We start from the raw sequence: 25,106 nt of genomic DNA, 5'->3' as shown, positions 1-25,106 counted from the left end.
CCTGGTACACAATAAGTTTTGCCCTAATTGAACATTGTTCAAGAAACAAGTAGGTGTTCAAAATATAATTTGTTATCGATATCGATACTTAACTATCCCACGTCTATACATTGACCGATTTCCGCCTGCGTCGCAGCAAACAGTTGTACCAACATACCAAAAAAAGATCGATTTACTTCTCTTATCTCCATTTTACCAAATACCACAGCCCATATTTAAAATACTTTACATATTCATTTAACTATTAGGCTAAGGGTAATCAAATACTTACTGAAAACTTAGAGATCTATTAATATATTGATATTATTGGATGATTTTGTTCGCAGGTGTGTTGTTGCGTTAAGTTGGCACACCATGCCGGTCGCCGGCCGGCCGGCAGACACAGGTCACCCCCTTACCTCGTACCCCTCCGTACCCATTCGCAAATCGCCATATTTTTCATCTATGGAGTTAGGAGTATGGACTAGGGACTAGGGAGGAAAACCATGATCGTGATGATCCTATTCGTGATTAACATGTTAAAAATGTAATCAAATAGCACTAAGCCTGAAGTCCTTGAGTCTATATTGTAAAAACTTTAGACTCCCAATTATATACCTCTACCTCCCAAATATATACCGATGATATCTATCTTTTAATAAGTTTTTAATACTTTCGAACATTGTAACTATTGGTACATACCTATTAACAAAAACAAGTAGGTACCTTATCTAAAAGTACTTTCATTGTCATTGCTGTTAGGTTGTTACTTCTTAAGTGCTTTATGGGACGATAGTAGTAGGACTAGTGGGAATAAGTATTCTGGCAAGAGGAAAGGCACTTCCAATGGCTTATTAAACAGTTTTTGCTCTTTTAATACTGCACTCTGCGTGTATGTACCTACCCATAAAAAGTTAAGCGATGGTCATTGTATTTCGTACCATCCCAAATTCCGTTGTAAATCGTAACGGGAGTTGCAAAATTTAAAATCAATTACGTATAAGGCTATCTCATGTTCTTTGCGACCATCTGGTCGATTTCACCGCACCTCCAATGACGCCATCTTGTTTTCATCTGTCTGGTGACAGAAACGTTTCACGCGCATTACATTGACGCTAACAAAAACAGTAACAACATTGATTATTATAGTTTTAAGAAAATTATTCGAGTAAAGTTAAGATTTGTTATTGGCTCGATTAAAAAAGTATTATTTCGCACACATTCATGTTATGTGACCAGTAGGTATTAAAATCAAATTTTACTTCTTTATTTTTTAAAAGAAAAACTACTGAACTTTATTATTAACAATTTTTTAAACTAAAAACAATTTTTTTTATTTAATTTCATTTTACGTATACATATTTCGTTTTAATTTTTTAATAAATGATTTAGGAATCTTATGAAAGTTGATAATAATTTCATTTTAGAGATTTGATACATCGATAATTTATTTATGTATACAAACATAAATTATATTATTTATACTATTATAAATTCACACTAATACTCATTACTGAGTCAATTATAATAATTTTAATTATCCTTTTTATCCAGTTATCATATCAATTTATTCTGGCCCAGTGTTTATTTCCCGATAGTTTATTATATATTTTTTCACATGTGACAAGAGTGTTAAGAAGCAATGTACGCGTACAAAACAAAACGTCGCCTACTGTATGTTGGTGTTTATACAAATTATAATAAACACGATTTCGCAAATCGATGACTAAGTGAACTTTCTCAAAACATCAATCATTTTGCTTAACAACAAAAATGTATTATAATAAACAGCTATGAATTAATCTACTCGGCTCCCTGGGAAGAACAACTTACAAAGTAACTTGTGGCCATAGACATCGAATTTGTATGGAAATGGTCACGTGACAAGCTAATCTCAAACAAACGTAATAATTAACGTTAAAATAAAGATAAAATTGTTTGTTACCATGGTTACGATTTTTATTCCAATCTCAAAAATGGTAGCCACGGTGGTAACAATGGTACATACAGTTTTTATAATAATCCGCAATACTTTTGATCATTTTCAAACTCGTATATTATTGAGATAGAATGGTAAGATCGAACCATTCTGTAATGAGTTTTCACTCGTCTGTTTATTATTTAATACATAAAGCATTGTTTGTCCCATTTATGACACAAATTCTAATCGAAATTTAAATTTTAGTTTTCCATTTAGTCTGTATCTTTTTTGTATTCTATGGACTGACCTCTATGGTTGTAGTAATAAAATATCCAGCAATGCTGAGAATATAGGGTTTTGTAAGATGCTGTATGGTGGAAACTTTTTTAAAGCAAACTCCAAATAATGACTGTTTTGTTTGTTACACAAAGAGATAACGAAAGGTTTTGCGATACAGCATCCAAAGCAACTTATACACAAACATAAAATCACTTGCTTTAATTAAAATCTAAACATGCTTACTGAGTTTATTTATTACTAAATTCTCCTTCAAGTGTAATTGGCTTCAATGATTTCTTGTTGAATAAAATTAACTAAATATTATATAAAAATAATAAAATTAACAAATATTTATAATACGTACTTACCTAAGAAGCTAAGCTCTGGCTTTTAATTTGATTTTGGCTACGGGAATAGAACCCGTGATAAATGTAATAATTAAATTGAGTCTATTATTGTTTAATTAACGTATAAAGTGTTATCTGGCCATTATAAATTAACCTTCAAAGGTGCAGTTGCATTGATTATCTTATCTTGGTTTTATGATAATGTACATTAAACATACATTTTTAATTTTCCGCATAATTAAATTCTCGGTGATTCGCACTGACTGTAACGTTACATAATTATTTTATTCCATTTTGTTTATGCCGTAAATAAATCAGTGGCGGAACAACCTTTTTAGGTTTGGGCCTCAGATTTCTGTCTTTTTCATGATCATTTGTCAATCTAGGCAAGTAGGTGATCAGCCTCCTGTACACACGCCATCATCTTTTTGGGTCTAAAGCATGTCGGTTTCCTTCACCGTTCGAGTGAATGTTAATTGTGCACATATAAAGAAAGTCGATTGGTGCACAGCCGGGGATCGAACCTGCGATCTCAGGAATGATAGTCGCACGCTGAAGCCACTAGGCCAACACGGCTCTCCAATACCTTTTATCAACATTTTATTTGTCAGCCAAGAATGGGGCTCAGGATTGGTTGTGTGTGTGTGTTTTTTACGGCAGTCTTATCCTATCGTTTTTTAATTACAAACAAAACGTGTGTCATTTTTAAATTACCTAATATTGTTTACTATAACCAAAACTTGTTATGACATAAGTGTTAACTTTTAGGTATGACATCAGTATTATCGCGACCAATTTACATTGACCCCTCACACCGCTTACTGTATACATAAAATGAAATTATTAAATCTAATTGTTTGTTGAAAACGGATTAAAAAATGCCGAGCAAAAGTACAAACAATTAGAACGAAAAAATAAAGTAGAAAGATTCCTTTTTAAACTTGATTTTTAAATGTTTTATTTACTTCAAAGGAACACAATTCAACGCATATATTTTGAGTATTTTTTGGTTAATTCTAATCATGGGCACACCGCATGTACATTGTACACAGAATCATCACTCTCATAAAATGATGATAGCATTTTTGGAATATTCAACAAACAAAGCTACTGACGGCGGCTAGCTAGATAAGTGCCAATTTGTGTTTAATGACATGAAATAGAGGCCTTTGTATATTGGTTAGTGCACTTCTATTTATACGCAAGGTGAATGATGTCAATACTGTGCTGGTTTAATTAAATTACAATTAATCTAACTGGTTCTATGACCTAGGATTGTACAGCCACGACTAAAGTAACACATTAACGAATTTCTGAAATTTATTCGGCCAAATATTTGTTCGACGGGACGCTTTAACGGCACATTTTAAAAAGATGTTTGGTGCATTATGTTAATGTAATTTAGAAACTTGTAAGTTGTATGTAGAACGTTCCAGAATTAATCTACCTATAATTACGGACTAAAATAATATTTTGCCATTGTATTTGGAGATACAGCTTTAACAATGTAATGACTAGATTACCTACTAATTAGGAAAGTTATCTCATTACGATCTATGAGAAATTTTGTTTAATGTTATATTATTTATTGAACTTCACCATATACCTAATGCATTTTCTACAGTATGTTACAAATCAAATCAAAATAATTTATTCGCAGGTAACAATAATGGTAAAATACATATTAAATGCTTCTAATTTTACATTTACTGCCAGTTCTCAAAACAAGGGCGTTGAACGGAAGAGAAGAACTGGCAATAAACTCTCCGCCACTCTTTTTAATCGCCAAGTTTTTTTTTTACACAATGTTTGTAAGGAGCTGCAACCATAACACAAGCTAGCATCTATTCTAAAATACATGACAATTATGGTGAATAATAATTTTACTAAAAAAATAATTTTAGTTTTTACTATTGATTTTTTGCTTTGGCGGATTAGGTAACAGAAATACGCTATAATTATTCATTTACTGCCGAATATATCAAGCTCTGGATAAGTAGTGTTTATTTTGTTATATTCGCAGAGTTTGAATTATACTACCATCTATATAAAATGCTTTAAAGGGAAATATATACTTAAACCTGTTTTCATCCAAAAATGCAAGGGAAGTTGCAAGCGAAGAGATCGAAGCTATAAGTTGGGCGTTGTCCAATATTTTTTGCCCGTATTTCTACTTTTGTTTGTATAAATAAATAAGTTTAGTAGTCTGTTTAACTCATAATCTACAAGTAGAAACTTAATGTACTAGTATAAATATTCATGACATAAGATTTTGCATTGTAAAAGATCTTGAATAAAACGTCTATATCCGTAACCTATTGTTGTTTCAAGTGTATGTTTCTTATTGTATACGTATTGCATTTTGCGCCTTGAAGTCCTTAGTACTAACTAAATACTTTGATTGTCCTAGTTTTATATAGAAGCGAGAAGTGAGAACTATAACTAATTGGATCTGTTTTCTGTCAAAATTTATTATATGTCAATTGTCAATAGCTATGAACGACAAGAAATTGTGTACCAGAGACTCTATTTATTATATATATATTCTTTTAACGTAGGTCAAATAGATACAAAAGTACATTACGTAGGGAATAATTTATAGAAATACTATATCAGCTGTTTCAATCGATAACAAGTGTTAAACTTCACATGATAATGCGTTGTTTTCCGTAACTCATATCTACAGATAAGAATTCTGTTTATATTTACTTATTTGTTATTTATTTATCAAGGGTTATAAAATGCGTAAGTATAGAAATAAAAAATAAAATAAATAAAAATCTTTATTATATACATTAAATTATTCTTGAACACAAATATAACATTTTCAAAAACTTCCAAAATGGAAGCCAACCGTTTAGTCCATACATTGAAGGGGGCGCAGACATTTTAAGCCCCACTGAAAATCGGAATCACAAGGAATGTATTAATCAATACAAAATGCTTTCATGTCAAAACGTATGTTAAACTCGTGCGTTTTGTTAAAAGTTAGAAAGCGGGTCTTTTCAAATTACATTGTATAGGAATCATTAATGTTACTTAATGTAACGGATAATGGCATTTAATTTAGTCGCGGTTGCTTAGCAACTGACAGTCTAGTGGTCTTCGAGCTCCTGCTCTTGTTCCTCGTCGAACTCGGCGTCCTCGTCGGCGGTGGCCTCCTGGTACTGTTGGTACTCTGAGACCAAGTCGTTCATGTTGCTCTCGGCCTCAGTGAACTCCATCTCGTCCATACCCTCACCAGTGTACCAATGCAAGAAAGCCTTACGTCTGAACATAGCGGTGAACTGCTCAGAGATACGCTTGAACAGCTCTTGAATGGCGGTGGAGTTACCGATGAAGGTGGCGGCCATCTTAAGACCACGTGGTGGGATGTCACAGACGGCAGTCTTCACGTTGTTGGGGATCCATTCTACGAAGTAGGATGAGTTCTTGTTCTGAATGTTGAGCATTTGCTCGTCAACCTCCTTCATGGACATGCGACCACGGAAAATAGCGGCGACGGTGAGGTAACGGCCATGACGTGGGTCGCAGGCAGCCATCATGTTCTTGGCATCAAACATTTGCTGTGTCAGTTCTGGTACGGTAAGTGCTCGGTATTGTCTGCTGCCACGAGATGTGAGGGGAGCGAAACCAGGCATGAAGAAGTGAAGACGTGGGAATGGTACCATGTTGACAGCCAATTTACGGAGGTCAGCGTTCAACTGACCGGGGAACCTAAGGCAAGTTGTGACACCGGACATTGTGAGGGACACTAAGTGGTTGAGATCACCATAGGTGGGTGTTGACAATTTAAGTGTGCGGAAGCAGATATCGTATAGGGCCTCGTTGTCAATACAGTATGTTTCGTCTGTGTTTTCTACGAGCTGGTGAACTGAGAGAGTCGCGTTGTATGGTTCAACTACTGTGTCTGATACTTTGGGCGAAGGTACAACTGAGTATGTGTTCATGATTCTGTCAGGGTATTCTTCTCTGATTTTGGAGATAAGGAGGGTTCCCATACCAGAGCCGGTACCACCACCGAGGGAGTGTGTCAGTTGGAAACCTTGAAGACAATCACAAGATTCTGCTTCTTTTCGTACTACATCTAAAACTGAATCTACTAGCTCGGCGCCCTCTGTGTAATGTCCCTTGGCCCAGTTGTTTCCTGCACCAGACTGTCCAAAAACAAAGTTGTCAGGTCTAAAGATTTGTCCAAAAGGTCCAGAACGGACAGAGTCCATGGTGCCAGGCTCGAGGTCGACAAGGATGGCGCGGGGCACGTACTTGCCCCCAGAGGCTTCATTGTAGTAGACGTTGATGCGTTCCAGCTGAAGGTCTGAGTCACCGTGGTAGGCGCCGACAGGGTCAATGCCATGCTCGTCAGAGATGATCTCCCAGAACTGCGAAAGAAAGGGAGTTCATTAGTTACCACAATCTGTATTCATGTCGAAGCTTTCGAAAAGCATCTACTTGAAAGCACTTAGATTGTAAATGTACGGACTACTTTCAAACCGGTTAATACGATTGTAGAATTCCGAGGAGTTTCATTTTATGATTTGTACTCGAATGCTATTTAGATCTCGTTTACGACTGAGATTGCCGAGAACAATAAAGCTCAATGAACCATCCGACGGCCGACGGGATGCATAATTTCAGTACAAAGAATTACGTAAGACGTTCATAAGCTATTGAGGTACGCTGCCTTGGCGACTGGTCACGCCTACACTTCGTCCATATTCAGTTTATCTCACCATATATGTAGAGAACGTATTGTACCGGTCCTTTTAAAATTACCATTCGAATGTCACTTTTCGATTCTCCTTAAAAATCCTGATTGCCTTAATCGCCATATGGTCGATTGCTTGTGTAATGGTTGATACTTTTTCATAATGAAAAAGGCTTTATGCAAGTAAGGTTAACTTAAGTGCCTAGCGACCAATCGGTTTATTATTCAGTAAGACGGTGCATGATGTCATCCTTTGGCTTGTAGGCGTAAGTATGTGTAAGGCAAACAACATCAGCCGACCGTATAAGAGAAAATGACTAATATGGCGCTTGTTCAGGGTTCTTTAGAACGATTAGTAATCAATTTGAAATAGTCAATAACTAAGCGAGAATCACGGTTAAATTTAATAAAATAGAATGAGATAGTTTCTAGACATTTTTATTAATTATCTGTTTCGCGTGATTAACAGCCGTCATGCTCACAATTGATTAGCGGACTCGATTGTTATAGGAGTGAAAGCTGAAGTTATGATTAATCTTACCAGAGATTATAGTGAGATATTTTTCTAGTTTTTTAATACCATTGGAGGCCTGAAGTGAACTTTTATGTGAAGGTAGTAAAAGCTTTGAATAATGCTTTATTAAAAGTGAAAGGTAATGTAATAAGAGATGAGATGAAAGTTAGAAATGCCGTGTGAACGGAACAATGTGCTTGTTGGAGAAAATCCCGCTCTGTTCATTGTTTAACACGACATGACAGATAGAAAAGTCGTAAAAGGGTTCTCGTATTTTAATAGCTGGGCCACAGATTACGGATAGCTTTATAATCTATACTACTATGTGCTAATAGAGAAAAATCTATTGTTTTTGTTTAGTATTAGTGGAGACCAAATAGTGAATTCTGTGGTTTCAATGGGTGACAGAATATTTTAATTTTTTATTACATTTACCAGCTATCCATAAAAATTTAATGTTTTTCTATATTCGTGGCTGTTTCATTTATTTATTTATAAAAAATCTAACTGCGCCACAACATTAAATAATTATTTCTATGGTTGGAATCGGATATCAAGTAACATACTTTTACTTTGCACGTGAATTTCTGAATATTTGAATTATGATCAAGATCAATAACGCATTAATCAACGTTAAAGAGCAAAAACCTCACTTTTATTAGCTTTTTGCTACTTTATTAATTCAGTGAGGAGTGTTTTGTAATATGATATCATATATTATGAATATATTATGTGATCGAGCGAGGTTTTTAACAAAACTTCATACACTTCCAAATTATAAAAGAAGATTGGTTAATTTTTTGTTACATTTCTCGTCTGTTTAGTTCACAACACATTTCAGGTATTTCAAAGGAAAAATTGATAACATACATCAATTTCCCCTCTTTTTTTCTTCCAATATTTATTTCGGTAACGCTATCTCTCGCGCACTTTTTCTCTCCTACCTATCTCTATATTCTAAAGTATTTTAAAACACATTCATATGTGAGAGATTTAGAGATTATAAGCTCTAATTACCAAGTTCCGTTCGTATAATATCATATTTATATCCTACCTTGTTTTTTTATAAACTATACAATGTTTTCACAGTTATATTACCTATCGTCTAAACCTAATTCAAGAGATATATAGCCTATACGATTTCCTATATGCATTTTAATCTTACACAATAACTTATTCATGTTCAAGTGGTTAGAAAGTGCGCCATGGTACGAAGCTATTTATACGCCGTCGGGCAACGACCCCTGGTTCGTTGCCCGGTGTTAATCTGCATGATAAGATAAAATGCTGAAATATTAACTGGGACGTGCTCATCAGTGTGTAAAATGTTTGCAACACTATTGTCTAGTATAATCATGTAAGGAAATTGTGCGTGTCACCGGATTCTCACGCACACACACGCATTGTCTGAGCGGCGTGGAATTTACATTGATATTAAAATGCGTCAGTAATTTCTGGATCTGTAAAATTCACTAAAATCCGCCGTAAATAATTAACTAATTAGTAAAGAGGCGACGGAAAATAATATTATTCTGTAAGCGCTCACGCATCCGTGCTTTTGATAGAAACAAATTAAATGTGATTTATATTTAATAAATACTTCGGATTCAATTTAATCGCTCCAGCTTAAGGAATGGAAGTTCCTTTATAAAAAATGTTTCTATTGTGAAATTTGGAAACCCTTTTAAGTAAAAAATACATGTGTCAGGGTTACCAGTTCTTCCATAACAAACTTAATATATATATTTTTAATTTATTACTTTTAGAGTACATCACAAAATCACGCAATAGTACTTTAGTTATAAGATTGATTTCGTTTTTCTACGGAGTCATCATTAAAATATTATTCATATGCTTAGCAAATTTCAACAAGTAACTCTTGTAGGTAATTTAACAAAATACATTTTCAAGGACAAATTGTTAGTCAGACGTGATAAAATTGTTGACACAGGTTGTTCGTAAGCAATTGGATGAATTTCTAATGATTCATTGGAATGCCAAAATAACTATATATTCTTATTTATTTATTTATTTAAGAGTTGATATTGATTCCAGCTGATTAAGAAATATTGAAAACCTAATTTCAATGATAAAATTTGCCTACGATGTGTATACTATTTAAAATTTTGTATATTTCGAAAACAGACATTAACTTTTAACAACCTTTTTGCAATTAACCAGGTATTCTTTACTAATGTAAAGTTATTGTAGACATTTAAAAAAATATTAACAATGTAATGGAATTAAATATTAAGTTTCTTATTTAGAAGCTGAGACAGGTATTTTATACTTAAAAGGGTTCTCAAATCTTACGTAATCGTTATAAATAAACTCATTTTTATATAAAAACAAAAACCATTTGGTATTATTTCTCTCATCTACTTGATATTATCTCTCAGTACGAGGCGATTACGAAATATATGAGGTACAGGTCAAATGAATTGCCATTCGTTTTTATTGTATTTTCCATTATAAACAATAAATGCAAAAAGAATCTTTGTCTTCTTTGTCTACCCAATTTCTCATTCGGTCTTTTCTACTTATTCAAAAATTCGATAAACGGTAAAACAAACTCAAGTAAAAACGGTTAAATTAAGGTTAAAGATAAAAGTAATTACTTTTACAAAAGATAGTGTAATTTTAGTTGCAACCTACAATTTTAATTAACATTTACATAGTTCATTAGTCATCGTACTCGACTAGAAAGAACTATACTAGAGTTAAATTCCAGAACTTCAATAACAAGTCTTTCGGCTCACGTTTGTCAAAAACTACTATTTTCATAGCTCGCGTTTGTATCATATGACCGAAGGTACACTAAATTTACTATATGTACATTGTATGTATAGCAATGAACGTTGGTTGAGAAAAGTAGGTTATTGATATGCAACGGATGAAGATGTATCCTAGTCTACTAATCTGATATTGCAGATAAATATAGACTTTAAAGGTGAGTTGTGTCAAGAGAGCATCTGTACCTATTTGATCTCCGAGTAATGGATTGCCTCATGGCGATGGAATGCGTTCGATAAAACTGCAGTACTTCTGGTTAGGATTACGTCATTCTATATTATCCCGTTGTGATTTCTAAACATAAAACTAGTTGAAACGTATAGTTTTTTGTTTCTTATGTGGAATACAATCGAAACTAGTAGGGGCGAAAATTATATTTTTATAAAATTATAATTTCACCTTACGTTAAAAAACTTTACGACCTACGTCAACATAAAAATTTATAGAAATCATTCCGAGCCGTTTGAAAGGATTTTGTATACAATCTGACACGAGATTACATTTTTGTTTATAGTCTAGATTACATTTTATTTTGAAATTGAACTCATTTGAATTTTACTTTGACAATTTTAAAATATTTATTACTGATTATTTTTTAAGTAAAGAAAACTTGAAAAATAGGGATCGTACGATATGCAATAGCTTTTTATACAAAATCTCTTATATATAAATAAAAATGAATCGCAAAATTTTTTGCTAAGCGCAAAGCTCGAAGATGGTGGACCAATTCGAGTACCTTTTTATTTATTCCTTGAGCTCTAAGGTAGAAGAAAACTTAAAAACCAGTTTTCTTTTTCGTAGGCTAAGTAAAAAGATTAAGGCGAAACTAAGTTCGCGGGGGTAGCTAGTATTTTAACATAAATTGTTATTTAACTTAGTTCTCATCTTCTCTAGGTAAACACCGAACTTCACAATCGATTTCCAAAGATAAAATCTAGAGATGCATAAAATTAGTATTGTGTGCATAGACAATTGTTTTCACCAGTTTAAAGAAAGTCGGTAATTATGGCCTATTTACATTAATTAACACCGTTGTAGATAATTGAGATGTACTATCGCTAATCTTACTGTAACTATGCTAAGCGAAACTCGCCTTTTGAGAAGTTTGTGAGGATCATTACTTTAAGCTTTGTCTTTACGAAACAGAGGGTAAACCAAAAGAATAGTATGAAGTACTCCTGGCACCTGCTGCGTGCCCTACAAGTATTTAAAGACACTTTCTCTTAAAGACTGCTAAGACATGTCACCCTAAGTGGCTATCCGGAAATGCTGGCATAATTTGAATCACATAAGAGTTAAACTTTGTTCTATTGGCGTCTTCCTGCAGTTTTTTTGTGGATTTCTCGTCTTCCTAATTTATTCCCGCCTAAAGAACTCTTTTGACCCAATTAACATCGTATATATATATACATATTCTTGGAACTACATTTTAAGATCTTAAGCTTTCAAATCAACGTGTGGGTAGGTGTGTATAAGATTTATCTTTAAGGGAACCCAATTTTTTTACCGAATAATCGAACCCAAGAATGCGTGACTAAGCAAAAATAAGGTCACGGTAAGTTACATCTAAATATCTAATGTCATATTATTTAGGATAAACGATTTATTGCATTGTTATTTTCCTGTCGTTGTTAACGGAAATTAAAACAACTGGCCAACAAATGCCCCCGTTATTGTAATCGATTGTTCGGTTATTGATTAATCGGTAAAATCGATCAATTGGCGTTTAGTTAAAGAGAAATTGCTGCTGAAGGCTCAAAATTTCTGAACATGACTGATTCTGATGGTATACATTTTAAGAGTTCGTTAAAAACCTAATAGGATAACAAAATGTCTTTAGATAGACGCGTTTTACTCATTGAACCATTTTTGTTACAATAAAATATGATTCCATAAATAACATTATCAAAAACTTAAATCAAAATCTCGTGATGTGTGAGAGAATTATGACGCCAACAAGTTTTTTTTAAATTCCTAGTCTCGACGCTTGTGCTGCGGGACCTTTTTTTATTCACATATTTTGGATACTTTGCCTGCGGGGTTCTACCTGATACACCTGAAGTTTAGTACTTATATAATAGAGAATGTAGCTGTTTAATGTCTCGTAATAGTTATAGTATTATAGATACCATGTCTTCGTCGTATCTTTAGAATACACAGCCATAGTAAGAGTCATTGATCAACAGTTAAAAGTTATTTAGTAAAGTAAAAATGTAAATGACTACATGCAAATGAAAACAAAAAAAGATCTTGCGCTGCCCTATAAGTACTCAATTAAATCGGCTATACCTAAATAAAATTTCTTATTATTATTGTTTATTTTTAGTTAATTTAGTGGACGATTCTGGTAGCAAAACAATTTAAAGATATTCCAAACTGGTTTGGAAGGTAACTTAAACTTAGTAAAATACTTAAATTTAGTAAAATTCCCTGTTTATTTATATTATATGGCGATTATGTTTATCTACTAGTAAAACCGGTATTTTATGTAAAGATGACGTATCTTTGTGGCCTTAGTTTTTATGTTGAGTTGAATATCCGGTTTTTGTATGACAAATAATATTTCATTCGTTCGAGTTGCCTTATTTGGCATTTTCGTAAATATATCTACACTAATATATTGCTGGTAGGTATATTATAAATATTAGGAATGTCTAATATGTTACTGCATTAAAGTTACGCAAATTTAAGAACAATTTAGTTTAATGTTTCTGCACCTTAGTGATAATTTTTGGTCACGTTTAGATTATGCAACTGCAAATATGATAAAAATGTTATGTTATCAGACGGAGCTAAGTAAATAAACCTCTATTATAGTTCCAGCCGCCAGGTACTAGAACAATAAAGGGTGGCAACCTTAGGGGAAACGGATTGAGGGGGTGTTGCGTGAAATATCAAATAATACAATTTAGTGCGCAACTGTCAAAAGCGTTCCATACAAAAGAGAAACAGCGACCCTTCTACGTATAATACGACTTTCATGTATGGACATGTGGAGAAAACCGTTAGCCGTTACGTTATCTTAGCATGTTTAAAACAAAATAACTGTTTTTCTATCAAATGTTACTTACTTTAGCTCCGATCTGGTTACCGCATTGACCCGCTTGGAGATGCACGATTTCCCTCATTTTGATTTATTAGAATAATAAATTACTTAACACTACACGATTCTCACAGCACTACTAGCAGATTGATCAAATCGCGGGCGCGGTGGGGAATTTGAAGCAAGCGTCGCCTCCGCGCATCGTACGAATGGCGCGCTCTGATTGGTTGAACGCTGACGCCATCTCAACGGCTAACTTCACATCAATTTGGTAGCCAAGTTTGCTATTTATGGAAGTAAACTTTTCAGGCCGCGGTTAAAGGGTTGGTTCCTTTTCGTATGAACACATTTTATATTTTTAGAAATGTATCATGATCCTGACGCACCCTGCATTTATAATGGGACACGAAACTGTTGACCTAGAACGGAGCAACGAAATGGTAGTTGTCACGCACGCGAACCTGAATGTTGAACTGCAAAGCGTTTTATAAGTCATAAAATATCATATAATAATCGTTTTTTAACTACGATTATTCGGAAACAACTAATATTTTTCAATTCAGGGAATTCTACTACATGTATGTAATAAGTACTTTCATAAGTGGACAAAATATTAATAAATTATACTACATTTACATACAGCCTTATTATATCGTTTATTAAAACCTAAACACAACAATCAAATATACAGTATTTACCATTTTCAATTTCAAAAAATAATTAAAATTAATAAAAAGAAAATTAAAACAAATTTTAAGTTTGGTCCTTGTGGCAGTGTTCCTTTAATGCTGGCAGCATTTTCTCGCTGTATAGCGATACTTATTCGTTGAGCGTGGAAAGCACCAGCTCTAGGGTGACCGGTACTATCTTCCAGCAGCCAACTTAAATCTAATTAGATATTGTTTTTACTAACATTTATAAATTTCACAAAGCATTATCGGGGCTTGTGTATGAATGAAAGTAGTCTTCAAATTATAAATTTTATTAAAAACACTTCAATACATCGTGAATCAAATATATTGTTTACCAAAACAGTAAAGAAGTAGGCGTCTCTGATTCACAGTATCGTTTCCATATTAACTTGAACTTGAAAGAACTCCAAGTTTTTATTCATAAAAATGATTTTATTGGACGCTATTTTGACATTTGAAATTTTTATCGTAAAGTTTAAACCATTGAACGAGGAAAACCGCATGTATGTCAATGTTAAACACCTAAGAATATATTATTAGAATTTGCTATAAATTAATTGTAACTAACACACATTACTAAACATTCTAGGAATAGATTAATTAAAGTTGACATAGCCTTTGATCGAATTTTGTTGTCGCTTTGATTTCATTTCGCTTTAAAATTGCGACAGAATTGCAGTGTCTTCATTGCACTGTCATGTTTATTTATGTCTTCTACGGTCTTAGAGGGAGGATAAGAAAAGTGAAGCTAATGGTAAAATTCTGGGTCGAGACTTAGCAAAATGTGACCCGTTTGTCAAAGTGCAATACGGATGTGAAGTACGGGAGTCATACTTAGCGCTAACTGTCATTTCAAATTCCCTGTGACTTCCGGTTGTCATAGTCTAATACGGTTTTGACGTATGGGACTTAGCTTAATCTCACCCTAAGTCTAAACTGTAAATCTAATACTGTTCGCCTGTACCTGAATATTTTAATAATAAATGTTAATTTAAAGTTCGAAAAGATGTTTTTCGCAAACCTGACGTACTTGAACATAAGTTACTTGTGAAATTAATGATTTTAATTTTGGCCCAATGATGTAATTTCGACTCTTTGCTACCTGATAAAATATTGCATGCATTAATTTAATATATTTGCACGCTTGTTAGTTGTTTTTATTATATTCTTAAACATATGTGTGTGTATCGTCAATTTTCTTTTCTGACAAAATTATAGGTTATTGTGTTTTAGTCGGTTTTTATCGCATTCCTTATGATGAGTGTGACCAGGAGTTCGAACCCCACGATCTTCAAGAGTTACTTACACTTACACAGCACTGATCCTAGCAACATTAACTCATAATAATTATTTATTTGCAAGTATATGGTACAAAAATATTATGGTGGTACAATCGAAACAAATAAGTATTACATAATTAAAAGGTAGAATATTATATAGTAGTTATATAAAACACTACAATATCAATATTATGATAATAGTCGTAGTCAATTCTTATATTATTTAATCACTGTCATCACATTATTAAAATATATTATATCGTTATCAAATTAATATTAATTATAATGTTTTCCTTAAATTTATGTTAATAGAATAATTCATTTTTCCTTTAATTCATCACAAGTAGTATATTAACTCTAATAGCTTCTTAAACAAAGGTAAAACTATTAAGATAGATAGCTCCACAAATTAATCTAATACATTTTTTTATTAAAGATCTTTAGGACGTAATTGATATACTCGAGATCTTTGCCATCGAATGTCAGTTTCCTAAATGGAAATGTCACAATGCTCGTTCCCATACTCCGCCGAAACGGCTCGACCGATTCCTATGAAATTTTTATGCGTATTTAGTTAGTCTGAGAATCTTTCAAACACCTAAATGTTAAGGGTAGTCCAACCCTAAACCCTAATTTCACAGAATCTATTATCTGCTATTAACCAATTTTGATAAATCATGAGTAGCAAAATATATACTTTTTTATCCTAATTCCACGCAGACAGTCGCCGTTGAATACTTGCTTTTGGCCTTAATACTTCTGATTTCATTCCCTTATGCGGTAACTTGAATACCCACATATAAGTTCAATACAAGGAATTCTATACCTTATATGATTACGATAGAATTTAATTTGGAATGGTCAATACTTGGAGTCTTAATAAGAATTCTCTTATCATGGCTTCGGGCTACAAAATAGCAACTGTACTTAATTTAAGAGGAAAACGTCGATAAATATATAAATGTGCTACATATAATTTTTAACTATATTCAATTCACTTTGCCTCTTGCCACGGAAAGTATTTTAAAACGTTTTTTTGTGTAAAGAGCAGTGTTGTTTTTTGTGAGTGTGTATGGTTTCAGCGTGCGACTCTCATCTCTGAGGTCATAGATTCGATCCCCGGCTGTGCACCAATGGACTTTCTTTCTATGTGCGCATTTAACATTCGCTCGAACGGTGAAGGCATCGCAAATCGGCTTGCCTTAAACCCAAGAAGGCGACGGAGTGTCAGGTACAGGAGACTGATCACTTACTTGCTTATTAGATTGACAAATGATCACGAAACAGATACATAAGTCTGAGGCTCAGAGCTAAAAACGTAGTGGCGCCACTTATTTATTTATAACTTTTTGTGTAACTGACATTTATAATCTATCCAAGATGTTTAAATGTTGTTGACATCCGAAAGTGTACACTATGCGTTAATTGTGATCGGACAAACGGACGTCATTGTATGTCAACTGTCAAGTGTCAGACTTCAAATGCTGTTGACCAATCACAATCAAACGAAACGTGCCAATAAATCGTGTTTTGTTTTACATTCTCATCTGGGTCAATTATTTTTAATCATGCGTTCGAAAATCAAATATTAAAATTATTTCGAAAGAAAACAGCTTAATAGTTCCAAAGTACTAAATGAAAATACAGATAAACATACTTATTTACAATATTCATTGATTGCTTATCTTTATTGTTAATTTATTACGTCCCGTTCTTGTCTTACCTCATTGCAGTTATCATTTGTTTATATCATACATGTTCAATAGTTATCACAAATTCTATCAAATTCATGTTAAACGGGTCTATAGCTAGTGCAGTCATTTGCTGAGCATAAGACTCCTGCTTCCAACTCCAGGTTACACTCATAAAGCATGCAATAAAAACCGACTAAAGCACAAAAATCAATAATTGTGTTAGAAAAGACAATTGACGCTGAAACAGACGAACATATAAGTTTAGGAAAATTAAAAAAACAGTCTAGTGGTTAAGCGTAAGACTTCTGAACGGGTTCGAACAGGGGTACCATGTTGCACTCATTAAATGCGATAAAAACCGACTAAAACACAAAACTCCAAAGTTTTGTTAGAAAATAATATTGACGCTGGCACAGACTAAGTTTATAAATAACAACTAATTTGCGGGCATAAAATTATTAAATTAATTAGCTGTACCCTGCCACGCTTCGCTGTGGCACGTTTATATGATTGTAGAATAATCAGAATCAGATGCAATTTTTTTTGTAAATAAACAATGTAATTGGGAACGAATATTGTTTCTCATGTGACTGCGCCATTACCATTGCGGTTGTCAGCGAGTGTTTTCCGGCAGATGGCGCGGTCACTGGTACACAGCTGATCGTTAAAGAAACTGTTTTTTCGCGGTCGTGGATATATGACTGATGCAAAAAATAGATAGAAGTTAGATAAAAACAATCCTTGATGCGAATTTAAAGTAACTTAGGTCCAAGAACGCCGTGATTACGAAGAACATCATTTTATACGAATGAGTTGGAGAGCTGGCTTCTTCAATGTCTCCTTATGGTTTGGTTATTCGGTGCTGACGTCATGCATGTTGAACACCTACGGTAGTACTTCATATTCTATTGTGATCAATAAGAACAGTTGTCAATTGAAGCAATAACCTTGGAGGTAGAACACGGTAACCTAGACCCACAAAAACCCTGATTGAGCTGATCTGCCGCGGGGACTGCAACGCCATTACAATACAAAACACGAAACTTATGTGAATATTCTAAAATATGTAATTTTCAATTCCTTTGATTCTTGTATGTTATTTAAAAAAAAGGGTGTGTGTACTTATGTACGCGCGTAAGAAGTAATACTTATTTGGCATTATTAAAAATAGTTTTTGATTGCATGCAAATAATTAATTACAATTAAATAATCAAACACTGGAAAAGGAGTCATTATAGTCAATAAAGTTCAGTTTACAATTGAAAAATTAATATATTTATTAAAATATTTATTATTATTCTCTTACATTAAGTGTAACATAAATACATCTATTATTATTCGAATGTTGTTTTTAAATTATGTCCAATGCCGTAGCATCTTCCGTGGGCAACTTCATTCTGTTAATTTTGTGTCACGGTGCGCGCGCATCGTAAAATTTCATTCTCATCAATGTTTCATAACGCGCCTAAAGAAGTATAACTTCAATAAAGAAAAGATAAAAAAAACTGTTTTATAATAGCAGCCCAGACCTACAACGCACTATTTAAGCCTTCACTTGTTTAAGCTATCGCGGAATATGTTTAAAAGGAGTATTAAAAATATCCATAGCACTAAATCACCTGCATCATGAGCACACCCCACATACACACCCTCACGTACATACCCTCATTTTCCACGCAACAGAGCTGAATTAGGTATTACTTAGTTAAATGTATTTAATATTTTTATTGACTTTTTCCTTCTGTAAATGTCCATCTTTGGTTATATGTTTAGTATAATTGTGTTTTGTTATATACAGTTTATGTGAGCTGTAGGATTACGACATAAATAAATTTATAGTATAATAAAAAAGATTTTATATTAAGACTAGCTGCCCCCGCGAACTTCGTGTCTCCTTAATGTGATTTTACTTAGCCTACCTTTTTAGTACATACTAACATGGAACATTTTGCTATGCTACCCCAAAAACTGAAAACTTTTTAAGGTGTGCAAGTCATTAGATTTTAATTAACAAATAAAAAATAGGGGTTGATCGTAGAGAAATTTAGGGTTTGTATGTATTTTTGTATGTTGTATCATAAAAAAATAAAAACAAAAAAAATCGTCAAAAAAATAAAAAAAAAATGTTTTTGGGTTGACACCTATCTTTCACCTATCTTAGAAAGTAGCCGATTCTCAGATTTAGGTACCTAAGTACTGAATATGCATAAAAATTCGATAAGAATCGGTCGACCCGTTTCGAGGAGTATTTTACACGAAAATTTATATATTAGAAGATTTTAGACACTCCATTCTACCTGGTTGTAGTTTTGTAGCTATTTTCTCGTTCTATGACTGAAGAAATACTTAAAAATATACAGTATTGATTATGTTAGGAACACTCTTTTCAATGACACATTTCATTTTGTTGCCATGACAACGCGTGGGCGGCTGAAAGGCGGCTGACGTGGCATTATTCGTTAAGCCAGCTGCGATTAATGATGTGAATCTTATTACATTGCTATACATATTTATCAGTGTTTGATAACGTATTTTATTACGTCCTAACTCCTACTCAGAATCTGTGCAGACTTTTAATTAGAACGAAAGCAAATACTTTCATAAAAAAAAGTGCGTACGTACAAAGTACACAAGTCAGAAGTGACACTTCTTTGGCAAACTAATTATTGTATTGTTCATATTTATACAAATCTAAAACTTTAGATTTCCGAAACTTAGAGGGGGGGAGAGATTTGTTAGGAATTTAATGAGTTTAATTGTCACTAAAATATTAAGTGTCGTAAATACAAATAATAATAAATTTATTTTTTTAAATTTATTTCTTCGATAATAAAAACACGTGGCGTGGAAACACAATTTACAATTCGTCATTTGAGATTTCAATAAATTATTTTGCATAAAATATAAAATATTACTATTTCATAAATTCTCTTTACGAAATTTTAATTTTCAAAATAGAATTTGTATAAGGTAATCCATCCTTCTCACTCTCTCTCAATCACATTATGAAATACTAGCAAATAATTAACAAATAATTTGCAATAAAATAATATTGCGGTTATAAATTTAGATGTAAGCTATCCTATCTTTTAAGTTGGATCAAACTACACACGGTGCGCAAATTTGATTGATATCGGTTTGGTAGTTTAGGAGTCCATAGCGGACAAACAATGTGACACGTAATTTATATATATTACGATGTATGTAATAAATAAGACAGATGCCGCGGTAACCAGGTTCATGCAACTTCCTGGCAATCGAGAAGCCCGCGATATCGCGGCACACAAATTCTGAGGGGACTTTTTGTATGGAGGGAAGGTTTTGATGTAAATAGTAGGTTCCATACGTACATAACAGCCGACCCCACGACTCATTTCATTTGTATAGATGAAATCACAACATCGCGATTACGAGTAAGCATTTTAAAATATTAATAGTTTTATCAGTTAATATATAGCCAGTATAGATCCTTCCAGAAGCTCAGATGTTTTCTAGTCATTTCGCAGCCTTCACGGAGCGAATCTATGGCGCAATGTTTACGATAAGTGTTTCATATCATTGGCCTCAACGCCTTTAAAAGTTGGTGATCTTTCAACACTCTTCTGCTTCAGATGAGCACGTAACCCTGTCCTAACCTCGCGATACCCTGGTGACGTACATCAATCCTACCAGAGTATAAAAGCTATATATTTGGGATTTGCGCATAGATTTGTGCACGATATCTACATGGCCACTAGACATAATATTTTTTTTGTATATAGAAGGGGGAAACGGGCAGGAGACTCGCCGGATGTTAAGAGATACCGCCTCCCATAGACACATTGCTAAAGGGCTCGCTAGTGAGTTGCCGGCCCTTAAATATAAGCCGTCGATTACTTAGTAAACCTTTTTGTTTCTTTAGTAGGAAAATATGAATTGTCATGCAAATAAATTGTTATTAATTTATGCGGGCTAGGCGTTGCTACTGTTCGCTTTAAGTGCGTATAAAAAGGTATTTTTTCCCTATCACGTGTCTGGATGTATCGATCCGTGTGAGTCAGGATGACGTAAGCCCACCCCAGCCCACTGCGACGGGGAGATACACGAAAAATGGATTATATGCCACCTAATCTAATTGGGAAGTCTGGCTTTGTATTCTGGTAACATTATGAAATTAATTTGGAATGGTTTTTTAATATTGGAATTGTGTTGCCAGTTTAACGAAAATGTGGTAAAGCGAACATTTTGAGAGTTGTATTTATATATTTTTTGTGATACTTACGTACTTATGACAACCATAAGATTTAGAATCCTAGCGTGTTATATTTCCTTATTTATTTATTACAACTTCGTTACGTTTCAAATAAAAACAAGTAACATAAATTATTAGTGATGCAACGGGCGGATACAAGCGATCTTTTCCAGGCAACCTTAGTAATAAAAAAAATGGTATAAAGGTAAAGTCCATAACTATATTAAAAAAGTTTCAAGTATCTATAAAATATTATACAATTACTACACTAAAATCTAAAATAAAATGCGTTTGAAAAAACGTTTTTGAGATACGGCCTGTATTAGACTATAATTAGTTTCGTATTCTTATACGAGCCTTAAACTGTCAAATATGTCAAAACTGTTACTGTCAAATTGTATGGAAAACAGATTTTGACAGCTGTTAATTAAAGATTATAGTTTAGGTCACCTCCGTTTCGGATCCTTAAATAAAAATTCCAGCAAAATCCTTGAACTCGTACCATTAATGAATAAATGAAAAAAAATTATAGAAGAAAAATTATAATAAGCGCAATAGCGAAACAGTTTTATAGAAAGTGTACAAATATCTCTTTTGAGATAGCTTGGTCGAGATGAAACGATTATTTCACCATTACTCGTTAAAATATGCGCCACATCAAAATATTTAAATTACACGAACACTTTAGGATTGATAAAATCAATTCTGTCGTTAATCTGTTACGACACAGATTACAGTTGTGTAAGTTCTCATAAAATATTTTTCATATGTAAGAACAAACATATTTTTCATTATGTATATTTTAGAAGAAACAATCTCTCAATGGAAAAAATTTCAAGTAATTTAACATTAAAATCCATTTTCCCCATATATTACACCCTTCCCTTATAATATGAATGCATTTCAATACTTAGGTCTTAAATTGAAAAATAGAATCGTCTATATCTCATTAAAAAAAAAAATGTATACTTCTCAAGTAGGCCTTGAAATCCTCGTACCTATAAACTTCTGCGTTTATAATTGACCATTTTTACAGCAAGACCAGGCATCTTCTTTTTTCTTTTTAGCAACTACGTCTCATAAAAAAAAAACCTAATTTTCATCGACCTGCAAAGTTCAAGAAAACAATGAGACATCAGCGGTATTTTGAAAGTGTACGAGCAGTGTTCGCCTAGTGGCTTCATCGTGCGACTCTCATACCTGACGTCGTAGGCTCGATCCTCGGCTGTGCACCAATGGACTTTCTTTCTATGTGCGGATTTGACATTTGCTCGAACGGTGAAGGAAAACATCGTGAGGAAACCGACATGTCTTAGACCCAAAAAGTCGACGGCGTGTGTCAGGCAGTAGAGGCTGATCGCCTATTAGATTTTAAAATGCTTATGAAACTGATTCAGAAATCTGAGGCCAAGACCTATGGAGGTTGTTGCTCCACTGATTTATTTATTTATTTACGAAGCGTAATACGACAAAAAAAATATATTTTGGAGGAGCCCAAATACAACCTCATACAGGCACTAGCCTGGACTCGTGGAAATAAGAAACTGTTGTCCCCCTAAACAATCGTGGTGTCGCTCCGTTGTTGCTGTAGCACGAGCCGTGCAGAGAAATTAGGTCCGTGGAGAATAGAACGCTTTAGCGAAATATAGGACAAAGTTAATTATTGCAGGTCTTATTGAAAATTATACGTTTCATTCAAGCACCGCCTTGAGCCTGTAATTGTGATTTTTCCTTATAGAATATGGTGCAAAGCTAGCGCGATACGTTTATACTTTGCCTTGTAGGCGGCTGACTCAACGTGTGGGCTGGTTTGTGAAGTCATAGGCCCAAGGCTTTTATGAATGAGCCTGCCCATAATAGGAGAATTATGCAAGTACTTGTATAACGAGAAAGTAATGAAGTTTTATTGGCATAAAATGGCAACATTGCAAAAATTATGCAGAAATATGTTGCCCAATTACACAAAGTTCAGATAAAAATTCCTCCATAAAAGGGTATATGCTGATATATGATTGCATCTTACTTATACCATATTTCTTTTCTTCATACATGGCTTTTTCGTTTATTCGTTCTTTTTTATTTTAAGGCCCACAATACAGCCAGTTTTACACATTCGTCAAAAAGGTTTTATGTTGTTCATACTCCATAGTACTCGAAGTGGCATTTCAGTCGTCTAGTTGTCAATTTAATTCCTTTAACAATATAGGTGAGTGGGTGGGCCACACGTTCCGTACGGATCAAAGTTACATTGCCAAGAAACTTTCTGGAATACCCAAGTCAAAAGGAAACATGGCAACCTAAAACAAAAAAGCATCATTGCAGAGGCGAAATTGGAATGACCAGCCTTGCGATTCTGTAACTCACTTTTCGAACTCTCACAGTGGTTTTCGCAGCGGCGGTCGCGCTCAAATCAGTCGTGAAGCAGTCATTTTAAGATTTGGCATTTTGATAAGGAGGGAGCTTGTAGTTTATTGGTTATCAGAATGCCAAATCGTGGAATGAAATAAAAAGAGCTGTGCAAGACCAATAAGGCTGTTGTTCTATACTTGATGCCCTCAGCCCCACATGTGGGACATAGGACTTCAATTCAAGTTACGTTTAATAGACAAAAATAAAAAAAAATACACTTTCAGTATTGTCTATTAAACATGTTTAGAATTAAACAGAGCACTTACATTTCCTACCTAGCAAACGAGTTCTTTGTAATCAATAAATCTATTTTATGTAGAAATTAATAAAATCCTTCGTTATCCGTTATTTATAGAAACAATCATCAATTTTGATCCTATTAGGTAGGGCCTTGCGTTAGTTTGTGGCTTGTGTTCAATTATACAATCACTGGTAGATCGTCTCCGTCAATTTCGTTTCGTGTAGGTGTTTACAGAGTAACAGCAATACAGATACTAATTATGTCGAAGGTCAGCCATAGACAAAATACATCAATACGAAGGGACTTATAAAAGATTTAATTAAAGTAAAGAAGAAGAAATAATTTAGCTTAAAACTAAATGAACTTATGACTTTTAATAATGCATTTAAATAGATGTTTTGGCGCCATAACCAAAGTAAAACCAATCTAACTTTATTAATGCGAGGTTATATGTGTAGGCTACTTCCCGGCTACTTCAATATTATATAAGGCTTTCAAATCTAGGAGTGGGTGGCCCCCTTCAACTATTCTCCTCTTAACTGCAGAGAAACTGCAAACTGCACTTCTGCAGCATCGGAAATACTTAATATATATATATTCATAATATAAGATATATTTTATATATATATATAATACTTAATACAATCTTATATCTTTTATACCGCAACTTAAATAATATATATATTAATAATATGGTTTATACAAATTAGGTTAGAGAACAGCAATGATTAAGCAACTTACTTATATATTATGATTGTGATATATGATTATAATAGTACTTAGTTTAAAAAATAAAAAGCACCCTAATATAAAGTACGCTAATTATGATTTTTTTTGGTGAAATTCAATACCTATGTGATAAACGGGTGTCCTAATTCGTGCTTAGTCTCGGTGATCTTTCAATGCTCAGATTACTGCGTATTCATGAACGCAAATCTAAATATTTAAATTGTCAGATACAAAAGACTACGCCAA

At 33.5% G+C, this 25,106-nt stretch overlaps 1 protein-coding gene across 1 annotated transcript; it reads right to left on the bottom strand.

Moving 5' to 3' along the window:
* Positions 1 to 5,296: 5,296 nt before the first annotated feature.
* On the bottom strand, positions 5,297 to 13,764 carry LOC125050041 (tubulin beta-1 chain-like). The gene is made up of 2 exons (XM_047649595.1): positions 13,613 to 13,764; positions 5,297 to 6,908 (listed from the first exon to the last, which is right to left on the bottom strand). The coding sequence occupies exons 1-2, from the start codon at positions 13,667 to 13,669 to the stop codon at positions 5,622 to 5,624; spliced, it is 1,344 nt and encodes a 447-aa protein (XP_047505551.1). The 5' UTR covers positions 13,670 to 13,764; the 3' UTR covers positions 5,297 to 5,621.
* Positions 13,765 to 25,106: the final 11,342 nt, after the last annotated feature.

This window comes from Pieris napi, chromosome 6 (assembly GCF_905475465.1).
Source record: "Pieris napi chromosome 6, ilPieNapi1.2, whole genome shotgun sequence".
Lineage (NCBI taxonomy): Eukaryota > Metazoa > Arthropoda > Insecta > Lepidoptera > Pieridae > Pieris > Pieris napi.
This window is presented reverse-complemented; position numbering and strand designations above follow the sequence as displayed.

Excerpts from the sequence above, each read along its gene's own strand:
- LOC125050041 (XM_047649595.1), bottom strand. The coding sequence starts at position 13,669 with ATGAGGGAAATCGTGCATCTCCAAGCGGGTCAATGCGGTAACCAGATC. Across the intron at positions 6,909-13,612 it reads GTAACCAGATCGGAGCTAAA|TTCTGGGAGATCATCTCTGA; the intron begins GTAAGTAACATT and ends TTTCTTTCGCAG.